Source organism: Coregonus clupeaformis, chromosome 33, assembly GCF_020615455.1.
Source record: "Coregonus clupeaformis isolate EN_2021a chromosome 33, ASM2061545v1, whole genome shotgun sequence".
Taxonomy (NCBI): Eukaryota; Metazoa; Chordata; class Actinopteri; order Salmoniformes; family Salmonidae; genus Coregonus; species Coregonus clupeaformis.
Genome location: NC_059224.1, coordinates 29542967 through 29558145, shown reverse-complemented (window position 1 = coordinate 29558145; position 15179 = coordinate 29542967). Strand labels below are relative to the sequence as shown.

Here is a 15179-nt window from a genome sequence, read left to right as displayed (position 1 = left end):
CCTTGATGAAAACCTGCTAAAGAGCGCTCAGGACCTGAAACTGGGGCGAAGGTTCACCTTCCAATAGGACAACGACCCTAAGCACACAGCCAAGACAACGCAGGAGTGGCTTCGGGACAAGTCTCTGAATGTCCTTGAGTGGCCCAGCCAGAGCCCGGACTTGAACCCGATCGAACATCTCTGGAGAGACCTGAAAATAGCTGTGCAGCGACGCTCCCCATCCAACCTGACAGAGCTTGAGAGGATCTGCAGAGAAGAATGGGAGAAACTCCCCCAAATAAAGGTGTGCCAAGCTTGTAGCGTCATACCCAAGAAGACTCAAGGCTGTAATCGCTGCCAAAGGTGCTTCAACAAAGTATAGGGTCTGAATAGTTATGAAAATGTCATATTTCAGTTATTTTTTTCCTCTGTTTTTTTGCAAAAAGTTCTAAAAACCTGTTTTTGCTTTGTCATTATGGGGTATTGTGTGTAGATTGATGAGGGAAAAAAAACGATTTAATCAATTTTAGAATAAGGCTGTAACGTAACAAAATGGGGAAAAAGTCAAGGGGTCTGCATACTTTCCGAATGCGATTCTCACAATTCTATATGTATTGTGATTTTAATGCGATTCGATGTTCCAAACATATTGCTCACCATATGTCTGCTGCAGAAGGACAAGAGAGAGCCATGAGAAAACAAGTTTTGATCAGACATGGAAATAAAAGTGGAGACAACAAATTGGCTCCATATTTAAAAAAAGATGGAGAACAAGCTATGAGGGAAATATAGTATGAGCTTTGGTGCAGGTACAGCCAACTAGCGCAAAAATAATATTGCGATAGTCCAAACGATACGAAATATAATTACAAATAATATCCCGATATGTAAAATGTATCGATTTTTTCCCCCCATCCCTACAAGACAACCTTCCCTCCCTTTGGACGACCAGCGATACCTAGATCTTAATGGCCGATACAGACGCATTACTTTGTGAACAGGAGACAGCTTGGGTACCTTAAAACCCAACTTTCTGTATCAACCTCAACAGGCATCATTGCCATTATTCAAATAGATCTAAGGTTGGAAAAAACGGGAGGAATAGAATAAGATCTCAGTACAGAATAGCATAGGATGATTTTTTTATTCTGTCTCAAGGAATGATTCTAAAAGACGACAGGGTACACAAAAGTGATTTATGGGTCATGATTGACTAGCATGTTGTTGCTGCACTGGGGATGCCTGCTCTGATTATGTGGGGTTCTGTTGGTGGAGGCATGACACTAAACAACTCACCCTTGACTGACTGCATTGTTTGGGAATTAGGCTCACATATTCAAACTCTGAGACTGAGAATATGCATTGCCAAATAACAATAAACCAGTCTACCTTGAAATTACAGATTTTATGACCCTACTCAACATAGTACGATTGTAGTTGGTCTTCCCATTGCTTGCATGCATATTTTACACATATTTCTACAGACCCCTCAAACACGAGTGTTCCTGGAGGTAATTTAAAAAAAAATAGTTCCAGGAGATTGCCCTTCTTCCAGGAAACAGTATCATCTAGTGATCATGCTTCACTGACTCCAATGGGTTTTAGTAAAGGTCTGACACTGCATAGTTGAATGTGTGTCACAAATGAAATCTTGTTTTAATGCGGCATTTGTCTTTAAACATTGTTCATTCAGTGGGATATTATGGCTCAGTGTGCATTACAAGCTGAACAAGAATTACAGAATCATGATTAGAATGTCTTACCTGACTGTGAAGTCATAGGAACACGAGGCCAACACTGTCTGGTTGAATGGAGAGAACTGTGGGAAAAGCCATAAGAGTACGATATAAACGTGCAAAATTTGACAGTCATTTTTTAAAATAACAGGTGAGGGGTAGGGTGACATTTAAAATACCCAAATGCGCCTCCCGAGTGGCGCAGCGGTCTAAGGCACAGCATTGCAGTGCTTGAGGCGTCACTACAGACCCGAGTTCGATCCCAGGCTGTGTCACAACCAGCCGTGACCGGGAGTCCCATAGGGCGGTGCACAATTGGCCAAGCGTCGTCCAGGTTAGGGGAGGGTTTGGCCGAAGGGGCTTTACTTGGCTCATCGCGCTCTAGCGACTTATTGTGACAGGCCGGGTGCCTGCAGGCTGACTTCGGTCATCAGTTGAACTGTGTTTCCTCCGACACATTGGAGCGGCTGGCTTCCGGGTTAAGCGGGCGGGTGTTAAGGAGCACGGTTTGGCGGGTCATGTTTCGGAAGACGCAAGACTTGACCTTCGCCTCTCCTGAGCCCGTTGGGGAGTTGCAGCGATGAGACAAGATCGTAATTGGATATGATGAAATTGGGGAGAAGAAAAGGGGATAAATAAATAAATAAATAAACAATCATGCGGGACAACTGGATGATTTTGCGGGACATTTGCCGGACAGTGTAGCCTACATGAATAAACACACACAAACAAAAATCCCTCTCCATTGAGCAACCTGATTGAAGCACACTTAGCCTGCTCTTCTGCCTCGCACAAAATTTGGTGATGCAGAAACGAGAGATCACTTGTGGCTGTTTTATGAAAATCTGGGAATATTTGGCCAAGGAAACATTTCTGGTTGGTCTCAGGGAATGTAAAACAATCAGGAAGGGACTTTTAAAACAGGATTAAGTGGCAGCAAATATGTTGAATAGCTAAATTACCTAATTCTAATATGGCTATTTACTTATTTTGTTAGCTCTTCGTTACAAGCATGCTTTTTGTAAGTAGTTAACTGTCCTCTCCAAGTTTAGCTGAAATGTAGCCCGAAAGGATTTGACAAATGTGATTGGCTGACGATATGACATTGGCCTACGTCTCGTCTTGCGCTGCGCAAAATATCAACAACGATTGGAGAAGTGTTTAACATCACCAGTACCACATCCTTATGATATACACTCAGTTGCCAGTTTATTACGTACATCACCCTGTTCACGACAATGGTTTGTTCCTACAGACAGTGAGTCACGTGGCCGTGGCTTGCTATATAAAGCAGGGAGACAGGCATCGAGGCATTCAGTTACTGTTCGATTGAATGTTAGAAATGGCAAAACGAGTGAGCTAAGCGACTTTGAGTGTGGAATGATCGTCGGTGCCAGGCGTGCCGTTTCCAGTATCTCAGAAACGGCCGGTTTACTGAGAATGGTGCGACAAACAAAAAACATCCAGTCAGCGGCAGTCCTGTGGGCGAAAACAGCTTGTTGATGAGAGGTCGAAGGAGAATGGCAAGAATCGTGCAAGCTAACAGGCGGGCCACAAACAGAAAAAATAACAGCGCAGTACAACAGTGGTGTGCAGAACCGCATCTCAGAACGCACAACTCGTCGGTCCTTGTCACGGATGGGCTATTGCAGCAGACGACCACACCGGGTTCCACTGCTATCAGCTAAAAACAAGAAGAAGCGGCTCCAGTGGGCACGCATCACCAACACTGGACAATTGAGGAGTGGAAAAACATTGCCTGGTCCGACAAATCCCGGTTCCTGTTGCGTCATGCTGATGGCAGAGTCAGGATTTGGCGTAAGCAGCATGAGTCCATGGCCCCATCATGCCTGGTGTCAACGGTAAAGGCTGGTGGCAGTGGTGTAATGGTGTGGGGAATCTTTCCTGGCACATGTTAGGTCCCTTGATACCAATTGAGCAATGTTTCCATGCCCTGAAGAATTCAGGCTGTTCTGGAGGCAAAGGGGGGTCCAACCCGGTACTAGATAGGTGTACCTAATAAACTGAGTATATATCTTGTCATAAACGCAACGTGACTGCGAAAGAAATAGGTTGGAAAGCCAATTCTCATCAAATTAATGGGGAGTCTGGTTTGGTTGGGTGAAAAAGGGCCAAAATGCGGGACTGTCCCGCACAATCCGGGACATGTGGTCACCCTAGTGAGGGGGAAATTGGCTGGCACACACACAACCATGACTAAACACTTTTACCTTTACACATCTTTCAGTTTGGGCTTTGATGTAGTTAAATGAAAGTAATCAAATATCTGCTTGTATCTACAGTATATTATCTTTCCATGATGTAAGCACAAGGGATTTGCCAAGCACTTTTTCATTTACTTTGAGCACTCTTTTCAGTGTCCTCCCAGACTTGCTGATATGCTATATTTGTAACATCATATAGACTTGCTGCCTTAAGAAAATCTATACCTGATGGCAGGTTTACAAACACACTGGAAACCTCAAGATAAGGTCCCCTATGAACACCCTGCATCTATTGATTACCCACGCCTGCTAAAAAGCTGTCCTGAAAACACCTGACTTCCAACTGATAGTGTTGTAGCTAGCTCTAGCTGATTATGTGATGTTCAAGTGTGTGGCAGGGTGATTCCCCATTGTTAAGAGGAGTGAGAATCACATGGATCATGTGATGAGGGCCGATGAGGTCTAGACACTTGCTGGTCCATCTGTCGGGGGGCAGAGTAAAGTCAATTCTGTTTAATCGGACTAATTGGTGGTTGTTAGATGGACACGGTAGCTAGGGCCCGTCGACCGACCCATCCAACCCACCACCTTTCTCTCAAAATCCATTAAACAAATCTTGGAGGGGAGAATCTATAGCTGTCACCACAGCAGGGCCTGTGAGCTGGCCCAGTGTACTGCAAAGCTGCCTAGGATCCCATCAGACCGTACTGTACTGCGCTTGTTAACTCCATTCAGCTGAGTGCTTTGATCACACCAGAACCATCTTTCCAGAACAGGTTGCTAGGCAGACAGGTGAAAAAAAGAGGGAGGGAGTGCTGTCGAGTATTGCTGAGTTGTTTCCTGCTTCCAACAGCTGGCAATTCGCTAACATAATTTAACACAGTGGAAAAGCCTTTTCTTGGAACTGAGAGGATGGTGTAGGGCTGGACGATATGGCAGAATATAATATCATGATATCTTTCTCATTTTTGACGGTATGAAAGTATTTTATGTGTTCTAAATATGCTTCATGAGTAGTGCATGATCCTGGGGTGGCAACAAATACATTCTAAGTGGTTTTAAACAGGGCTTTCTCTCTTCTGATTGTTTTACAATGTTTAATCAAACTTCAAACACAAATACTTTTTTTTGCATTTTCATCTATTTCTGCATTTCCTTCACTCATGTGTTATCATTTCCACACTGTACCACATTTGTTTTGTCTTTGTATGCATCTATTTTGTGAAAAAGTCCCTTTTCCTTTATCAGAATAATTATTCTCCTCTATAGATGAGTTGTCTGACAATGTCACGGAAATTATGCGCACGCATCAATGGGGATGGAAGCCGTGCTTTGTTATGATTCTGAATCATAAGCTAGCAACGATGACGAAGCTGACATGCGGGGAATCGTAGGTGGCTCGTTTCAGCAAGTTTTATCTTGTTCTTGATACCATGTCTTGTTTTGAGGTGTTTTGACTGATTTCATGTCAATGTTAATATGGCTCAACTTTGCTAGCTAGCTAACCAACAACTGTAACAATGTATTTGAGAGACAACAAGTGCTCATTGTGCAAGTGTATTTATGTTTTCAATAAACATTCGGAAACAAAATAAAGTTTTCATTTTGTCAACAATCTAAGCCAACCCTGTCTGTTTTGCCCCCTAGTCGCGCACGCGTCGGTTTTGTTGCTAAACAAACAACCCGTCTATGACCAAGTATTTTCAATGGATTCAATGGCAGTTCTTACTTTCACCACAATTCTTTTGGCACCAGCACTGCATCACAGGCAAGAATCATGGCAAAAAAGTGCATTATGCGCACATTCGGTTAGCAGTCTCTTACTGACAGAACGGACAATTGGCATCATTTTTCGAGTTTCATCACTCAGTTATTACATTCATACATTTAACAGCACCAAGTTCCTCGGTGTCCAAATCACTAAAGACTTAAAATGGTCCAAACATACACGCACGTGAAGAAGGTGCAACAGTTCCTTTTCCCCCTCAGGAGGTTGAAAAAGTTTAGTATGGGCCCTCAAATCCTGAAAAGGTTCTACAGCTGTACCATTGAGAGCATATTGACTGGCTGCATCACTGCTTGGTATGGCAATAGCACCACCCTCGATCGCATGGCGCTACAGAGGGTGGTGCGGACAGCCCAGTACATCACTGAGGCCAAGCTCCCTGCCATCCAGGACCTCTATATCAGGCGGTGTGAAAAGAAGGCCTGGAAAATCGTCAAAGAACCCAACCACTCAAGCCATAGACTATTTTCTCTGCTGCCGCACGGCAAGAGGTACCGGTGCATCAAGTCCGACACCAACAGGCTCTTGAACAGCTTCTATATCCAAGCAATACGACTGATAAATAGCTACACGGACTATCTGAGTTTACCTTGTATCTTTATTGACCTTTTATTTCAATCTTTGCACTGTCTCTATGCACACTGACAGGGCCCTACACACACACAAACACTCACTCCATCATTTACTCACTCAAACATAACATGCACATACATTTATACTGACTCTACACACCCACTCACGTACAAGCTGCTGCTACTCTGTTTATCTTATATCCTGCTGCCTAGTCCCCTTACCTCTACATATCTACCTCCATCACTCCAGTATCCCTGCACATGTAAATATGGTATTGGATCTGACTTTTTCAACATTTCCTGTATATAGTATGCTTACTTACTTACTAACTTTATTGTGTATTTCATATTTCTCGTGTTTTTGTTCTAGTAATACATTGATTTGATTATCACATTGTTGGGTATTGAGTTTGCAAGAAAGGCATTTCACTGTACTTGTGCATGTGACATTAAAACTTGAAACTAACAAACCAAATATTGAAATACCGTTATGTAAGGTAAAGTAAAAATCCAAACCGGTCCGTGCATCAATACCGTTATATAGTAAAATATGGTTTACTGCCCAGCCCTAGGATGGTGTATGGGTGAGAAGGGATGCTACATTACCTTTACTCTTCGTATGGCGTAGGAATGGCCTAGCAGATGTGACAGAGGCTGCCGGACATTCCGTAGGTCCCACACACACAGGCTACAGTCCACTGCTCCAGTTACTATCACATTCTGAGGACAGCCCAGACAGTGTCATTTCTTTCCCCCAAAGGTACATAAAAAAATATATATATATATATATATTTAACCTTTATTTAACTAGGCAAGGCAGTTAAGAACAAATTCTTATTTACAATGAAGGCCTACACCGGCCAAACCCGGACGACGCTGGGCCAATTGTGCGCCGCCCTATGGGACTCCCAATCACGGCCGGTTGTGATACAGCCTGGAATCGAACCAGGGGGTCTGTAGTGACGCCTCAAACACTGAGATGCAGTGCCTTAGACCGCTGCGCCACTCGGGAGCCCCAAAGGTACATACTGTACTAACACAGGCATTTATCAACAATAATTATGATTAGGGGAAATACATATTAATCTTTATGGCAAGAAATGCTGAAACAAGACCTTTTTCAACCTATAGAGGTCTTTTCACATATAAATATGCAATATCAATAATAACAATGACAGTGAGGCTAGGATGTGGCAGAGGTGATTGTACAGTATCTCTGTTCTCAATCCCAGGATGGGTTTTATTAATGGATTGAAGCGTTGGCATTTTAAACCTAAATGTCTTTAGGTCCACTTCATAAACTCCTGCTTCCAAGCGTCAAATTAAATGTTTTGTGCTGAGGTTTTAACAGTTGGGGGCTGTACTGCAGTAAAGTACCACGGTACCTGATCGTATTTGCACCAGTCACAGCTGAGGATCTCTGCCTTGTGGGCTGGGATAGCCAGCCTGCACCTCCCGGTCTTCACATCCCACACTCTCAGCGTCCCGTCCCCTGGTGACAAAGACAAGACTAGATTCAGGGTTGAAGGGTCACAGATACAGGTAGCCATGTTGTTCTAGTCATGACTCACAGTTCCACAGTCAACTGTACCTACACTCAGCCTCCCTCCCACAATCTACCATAGGGTTTTGGACCATGACGCTCATTTCAAGGGCCAGTTCTCCCTCCGCAGCAGAAGGAAGGCAGGCAGGCAGCAGCCCCCATTCCCCCTGGTTCATCCTGGATCAGATACAGGATCAGGGACAGGGGAATGTGGCCCTGCCTGCCAAGGGACTGCGACACTTATCGGCACAACCACAGCCAGATGGAAGCATTTTAAGAAGGTCTGGACAAGATGCTCCCCAACCGCTCTCTCTCTCTCTTTCTCCCCTGCTCTCACTACCCTCCCTACCTCCACCCTACCTCTAGCCTCTCTCCATCCTCCCTCCCTCTCTCTTTCCTCTTTCTTTACCACGCACACTCAGACCCAAGCTGGAAGGGGCTTCCTGGTGAGATTCTAACAATGGGTTTTTAGGCCACTCCCTTTGCAGTCTGCAGTGAATGACCTTGGCAGGCTGTTCAGTGTCTATTACACGTCTCAGTGGAAACCTGCTGCGTCAGCTCCACAGCCTAATGCCAACTTCACACCATTTCACCCTTTACAATACTACACCACAGCATGCTACAATACTGCAAAATCAAGGTTTACATTTCTATTTTTTTAGCGTTTCTCCATCTAGTCCTAAATCTACAGCTTAAATATGAATCTACAGGCTTAAATAGTATGTTATTACTGTCTATTCATTTGTGATATTTGAAACTAAGACTTATTTTTTAACTCTGCCATTTCCATTGGAAATATGTTTACATACTGTATCAGCACTGGATTCATGTGGTTTGAAAAAAAAAATTAACTCTAGACATTCTATAATGAATAGGTGGTCTATTCAAAGCAAAACACTTCTACAGCCCAAGGTCATTTCCATGGAACTTTGGAAAGTATTCAGACCCCTTGACTTTTTCCACATTATGTTACGTTACAACCTTATTCTAAAATGGATTAAATAAATAAAAATCCTCAGCAATCTACACACAATACCCCATAATATCAAAGCAAAAAGAGGTAATATCAAAGCAAAAATACAGTTGAAGTCGGAAGTTTACATACACCTTAGCCAAATACATTTAAACTCAGTTTTACACAATTCCTGACATATAATCCTGGTAAAAATTCCCTGTTTTAGGTCAGTTAGGATCACCACTTTAATTTAAGAATGTGAAATGTCTGAATAATAGTAGAGAGAATTATTTATTTCAGCTTTTATTTCTTTCATCACATTCCCAGTGGGTCAGAAGTTTACATACACTCAATTAGTATTTGGTAGCATTGCCTTTAAATGGTTTAACTTGGGTCAAACGTTTCGGGTAGCCTTCCACAAGCTTCCCACAATAAGTTGGGTGAATTTTGGCCCATTCCTCCTGGTGTAACTGAGTCAGGTTTGTAGGCCTCCTTGCTCACATACGCCTTTTCAGTTCTGCCCACACATTTTCTATAGGATTGAGGTCAGGGCTTTGTGATGGCCACTCCAATACCTTGACTTTGTTGTCCTTAAGCCATTTTGCCACAACTTCGGAAGTATGCTTGGGGTCATTGTCCATTTGGAAGACCCATTTGCGACCAAACTTTAACTTCCTGGGTGATGTCTTGAGATGTTGCTTCAATATATCCACATAATTCTCCTTCCTCAATATGCCATCTATTTTGTGAAGTGCACCAGTCCCTCCTGCAGCAAAGCACCCCCACAGCATGATGCTGCCACCCCCCTGCTTCACGGTTGGGATGGTGTTCTTCGGCTTGCAAGCAACCCCCTTTTTCCTCCAAACATAACGATGGTCATTATGGCCAAAAAGTTATATTTTTGTTTCATCAGACTAGAGGACATTTCTCCAAAAAGTTTGATCTTTGTCCCCATGTGAAGTTGCAAACCGTAGTCTGGCTTTTTTATGGCGGTTTTGGAGCAGTGCCTTCTTCCTTGCTAAGCGGCCTTTCAGGTTACGTCATTATAGGACTTGTTTTACTGTGGATATAGATACTTTTGTACCTGTTTCCTCCAGCGTCTTCACAAGGTCCTTTGCTGTTGTTCTGGGATTGATTTGCACTTTTCGCACCAAAGTATGTTCATCTCTATGAGACAGAACGCGTCTCCTTCCTGAGCAGTATGACGGCTGCATGGTCCCATGGTGTTTATACTTGCGTACTATTGTTTGTACAGATGAACGTGGTACCTTCAGGCGTTTGGAAATTGCTCCCAAGGATGAACCAGACTTGAATTTTTTTTCTGAGGTCTTGGCTGATTTCTTTTGATTTTCCCATGATGTCAAGCAAAGAGGCACTGAGTTTGAAGGTAGGCTTTGAAATACATCCACAAGTACACCTCCAATTGACTCAAATTATGTCAATTAGCCTATCAGAAGCTTCTAAAGCCATGACATCATTTTCTGGAATTTTCCAAGCTGTTTAAAGGCACAGTCAACTTAGTGTATGTAAACTTCTGACCCATTGGAATTGTGATACAGTGAATTATAAGTGAAATAATCTGTCTGTAAACAATTGTTGGAAAAATTACTTGTGTTATGCACAAAGTAGATGTCCTAACCGACTTGCCAAAACTATAGTTTGTTAACAAGAAATTTGTGGAGTGGTTGAAAAATGAATGAATTAAATGTCAGGAATTGTGAAAAACTGAGTTTAAATGTATTTGGCTAAGGTGTATGTAAACTTCCGACTTCAACTGTATGTATATACTGTATTCTAGTCAAGGCCTATCCTATTTCACTATTGCTGTACATATACCATTCTATCCTACGTATTCTACAGATATACTACACTGAACAGAAATATAAACGCAACATGTAAAGTGTTGGTACCATGTTTCATGAGCTGAAATAAAATATCCCAGAAATGTTCCATACGCACAAAAAGCTTATTTCTCTCAAATGTTGTGAACAAATTTGTTTACATCCCGGTTAGTGAGCATTTCTCCTTTGCCAAGATAATCCATCCACCTGACAGGTGTGGCATATCAAAAACTGATCAAACAGCATGATCATTACACAGGTGTACCTTGTGTTGGGGACAATAAAAGGCCACTCTAAAATGTGCAGTTTTGTCACACAACACAATGCCACAGATGTCTCAAGTTTTGAGGGAGCGTGCAATTTGCATGCTGACTGCAGGAATGTCCACCAGAGCTTTTGCCAGATAATTGAATGTTAATTCCACTACCATAAGCCATTCTGATTGACTGGGCCTGGCTCGCCAGTGGGTAGCCTTGGCTCCACCCATGGCTGCGCCCCTGCCCAGTCATGTGAAATCCATAAACTGAAATATCAAATTTACATAGGTATTCAGACCCTTTACTCAGTACTTTGTTGAAGCACCTTTGGCAGAGATTACAGCCTCGAGTCTTCTTGGCACACCTGTATTTGGGGAGTTTCTCCCATTCTTCTCTGCAGATCCTCTCAAGCTCTGTCAGGTTGGATGGGGAGCTTCGCTACACAGCTATTTTCAGGTCTCTCCAGAGATGTTTGATCAGGTTCAAGTCTGGGGTCTGGCTGGGCCACTCAAGGACATTCAGAGACTCCTGCGTTGTCTTGGCTGTGTGCTTAGGGTCATTGTCCTGTTAGAAGATGAACCTTCACCCCAGTCTGAGGTCCTGAGCGCTCTGGAGCAGGTTTTCATCAAGGATCTCTCTGTACTCTGCTCCGTTCATCTTTCCCTCGATCCTGATTAGTCTCCCAGTGCCTACCGCTGAAAAACATCCTCACAGCATCCACAGAGGAACTCTAAAGCTCTGTCAAAGTGACCATCGGGTTCTTGGTCACCTCCCTGACCAAGGCCCTTCTCCCCCCAATTGCTCAGTTTGGCAGAATCGTGAGCATTAAGATTTCCCTTCACTGGAACTAAGGGGCCTAGCCCAAACCGTGAAAAACAGCCCCAGACCATTATTCTTCCTCCAACAAACTTTACAGTTGGCGCTACGGATTGGAGCAGGTAGCGTTCTACTGGCATCCGCCAAACAGAGATTTGTCCGTCAGACTGCCAGATGGTGAAGCGTGATTCATGACTCCAGAGAACACGTTTCCACTGCTCCAGAGTCCAATGGCAGCGAGCTTTACACCACTCCAGCCGACGCTTGGCATTGCGCATGGTGATCTTAGGCTTGTGTTGCGGCTGCTCGGCCATGGAAACCCATTTCATGAAGCTCCCGACGAAGAGTTCTTGTGCTGACGTTGCCTCCATAGGCAGTTTGGAACTCGGTATTGAGTGTTACAACCGAGGACAGACAATCTTTACGCGCTACGTGCTTCAGCACTCGGCGGTCCCGTTCTGTGAGCTTGTGTGGCCTACCACTTCGCAGCTGAGCCGTTGTTGCTCCTAGACGTTTCCACTTTACAATAACAGCACTTACAGTTGACCGGGGCAGCTCTAGCAGGGCAGAAATTTGATGAACTGACTTGTTGCAAAGGAGGCATCCTATGACGGTGCGACGTTGAAAGTCATTGAGCTCTTCAGTAAGGCTATTCTACTGCCAATGTTTGCATGGCTGTGTGCTCGGTTTAATACACCTGTCAGCAACGGGTGTGGCTGAAATAGCCGAATCCACTAATTTGAAGGGTTGTCCACATACTTTTGTAAATATAGTGTATGTGTTTGCAACCAATACAATTTGATTTATTTTGAATGGTTTTATGGCCCAGTGGAAGGGGAAACAGCATTTCTTAATACAGTGGCACAATAGAAATGTACAGCAGTACAATTGAATTCCTCATATCTCCTGTCCAGAGTGCCTTACGTTCCCATTAACGAAGAGAGCCAGCAACCTCACAGACTAACTCCCACTGTCACTCCTATTGACTGAAACCACTGAAGAAAATGAATTCCTTCATGGCTTTTCAGAATGGACCGGGAAAAAAAACCTTAGCCAATTATGAAAGCGGCTTATTAATCACGGCGAAGGGAAGGAGGAGATGAATGAACATTGTTCCAGAGTTTTTGAGAGATTAGTTAGGTCAATATTCAGTGGCTGGGATGACCTAGATGCTGGTGTTTAATAGCAACATTGATTTGTGGTTCGCTCAGGGCTCTGCTCACATTTTTAATTACAGTGAAATGGATCCCTGGTGGAGATTGCAGCCTCACAAAGCCACTTGTCTGTAAAGCTCTGCTTCATCCCTGCCAAGATGCTGCAAGCAGGCAGGCCTTGTCGCCGTGGCCCATCTTGGAGGAGCGAGAGAGAGAATATGGGAGTTCCCGATAAGCACTAATCAGCAAGTGCCAGCATTGTGTGCAGCATGATCTATTTTGCCTGCGCGCATATGACAGACAGTTGTTGGTCGGAGCACGTGTCCGGAGTCACCGAAAGAGCGCGTATTAATCCTGCAGTAGAATTCATTATGGCCAGCACGTGAAACGAACGCCCAAAAAATAACGAGTCACTCAGAAAAACAAATCATGACTATCGAGTGAGTAAAACGAATTGTTCGTGAACTGCACATCACTTACCTAAATGCGGCTGCTGTTTAGGAACAGAAAATGCAATCATTCATTTATATGGCACTGATATATCTCTAACAAACCTAGCCAATACAGAGTTTGCGGAACTGAGATACTGTCATTTTGGAAGGCTGTAAGGCAGCTTTGACAATGCGCAGTTCTGGATCAAGTGTCTGACTGCAGGTTTTCTGGCCTCTGCTGTTGTGGGGTTACCACCAGATCTCACTCACATCGCATCTATTACTGTGTACCCCTGCTGAGGCAGCATCCTGCAAACCTCTCTCTCCCCTCTCCTATCGCTCTCATGGACAAATACAGCTGTGCTGTGGGATCTGTGTGCATGCCTCACAGCCCTCCTATTGATTTTCACCCACTTCTCATTACCTGCTTGGTAACGCCTTCAGTGTCAAGGTTTTAATAGGAAAAGGGGGATCTTCCATCAACACTTCGCTGTGTTATCATAGCTAATGGCTCTCGGGGTATGCTGCCTTACTGAGCGAGATGCAGAGAGAGAAGCATAGATAGCCTACTAGGGTGTGTGTGTGTGTGTGTGTGTGTGTGTGTGTGTGTGTGTGTGTTTGAGTGTGTGTGTGTGTGGTGGGGGGTGGACATGCACCAGGGTAATAAACGTCAATGGCTAGCCCCTGAAGCTATGTATAAAATGTCTCACACACTAAAACCATTGTCATCACAATTATTATACTGTTCTACTGTACCCCCTTCATGGCAGGTCATTGGGGGATCACGGGAAGTGTATATTAAGGAAGAAATACACATCATCATGGGGTTTTGTACCAGATACAGTGGGGGAAAAAAGTATTTAGTCAGCCACCAATTGTGCAAGTTCTCCCACTTAAAAAGATGAGAGAGGCCTGTAATTTTCATCATAGGTACACGTCAACTATGACAGACAAAATGAGAAAAAACAATCCAGAAAATCACATTGTAGGATTTTTAATGAATTTATTTGCAAATTATGGTGGAAAATAAGTATTTGGTCAATAACAAAAGTTTCTCAATACTTTGTTATATACCCTTTGTTGGCAATGACACAGGTCAAACGTTTTCTGTAAGTCTTCACAAGGTTTTCACACACTGTTGCTGGTATTTTGGCCCATTCCTCCATGCAGATCTCCTCTAGAGCAGTGATGTTTTGGGGCTGTCGCTGGGCAACACGGACTTTCAACTCCCTCCAAAGATTTTCTATGGGGTTGAGATCTGGAGACTGGCTAGGCCACTCCAGGACCTTGAAATGCTTCTTACGAAGCCACTCCTTCATTGCCCGGGCGGTGTGTTTGGGATCATTGTCATGCTGAAAGACCCAGCCACGTTTCATCTTCAATGCCCTTGCTGATAGAAGGAGGTTTTCACTCAAAATCTCACGATACATGGCCCCATTCATTATTTCCTTTACACGGATCAGTCGTCCTGGTCCCTTTGCAGAAAAACAGCCCCAAAGCATGATGTTTCCACCCCCATGCTTCACAGTAGGTATGGTGCATTGGATGCAACTCAGCATTCTTTGTCCTCCAAACACGACGAGTTGAGTTTTTACCAAGAAGTTCTATTTTGGTTTCATCTGACCATATGACATTCTCCCAATCCTCTTCTGGATCATCCAAATGCACTCTAGTAAACTTCAGACGGGCCTGGACATGTACTGGCTTAAGCAGGGGGACACGTCTGGCACTGCAGGATTTGAGTCCCTGGCAGCGTAGTGTGTTACTGATGGTAGGCTTTGTTACTTTGGTCCCAGCTCTCTGCAGGTCATTCACTAGGTCCCCCCGTGTGGTTCTGGGATTTTTGCTCACCGTTCTTGTGATCATTTTGACCCCACGGGGTGA

The 15179-nt window shown here is 43.9% G+C and overlaps 1 protein-coding gene across 1 annotated transcript in view; it reads right to left on the bottom strand.

Moving 5' to 3' along the window:
• The window catches only part of pex7 (peroxisomal biogenesis factor 7), a 39663-nt gene that overhangs the window by 16413 nt on the left and 8071 nt on the right, over nt 1–15179 (bottom strand). The window contains exons 6-8 of the mRNA XM_041860679.2: nt 7684–7790; nt 6905–7018; nt 1743–1798 (exon numbers count right to left, since the gene is read on the bottom strand). Of these exons, the coding sequence (XP_041716613.1) occupies nt 1743–1798; nt 6905–7018; nt 7684–7790 (277 nt within the window). The remainder of the gene's footprint in view (nt 1–1742; nt 1799–6904; nt 7019–7683; nt 7791–15179) is intronic.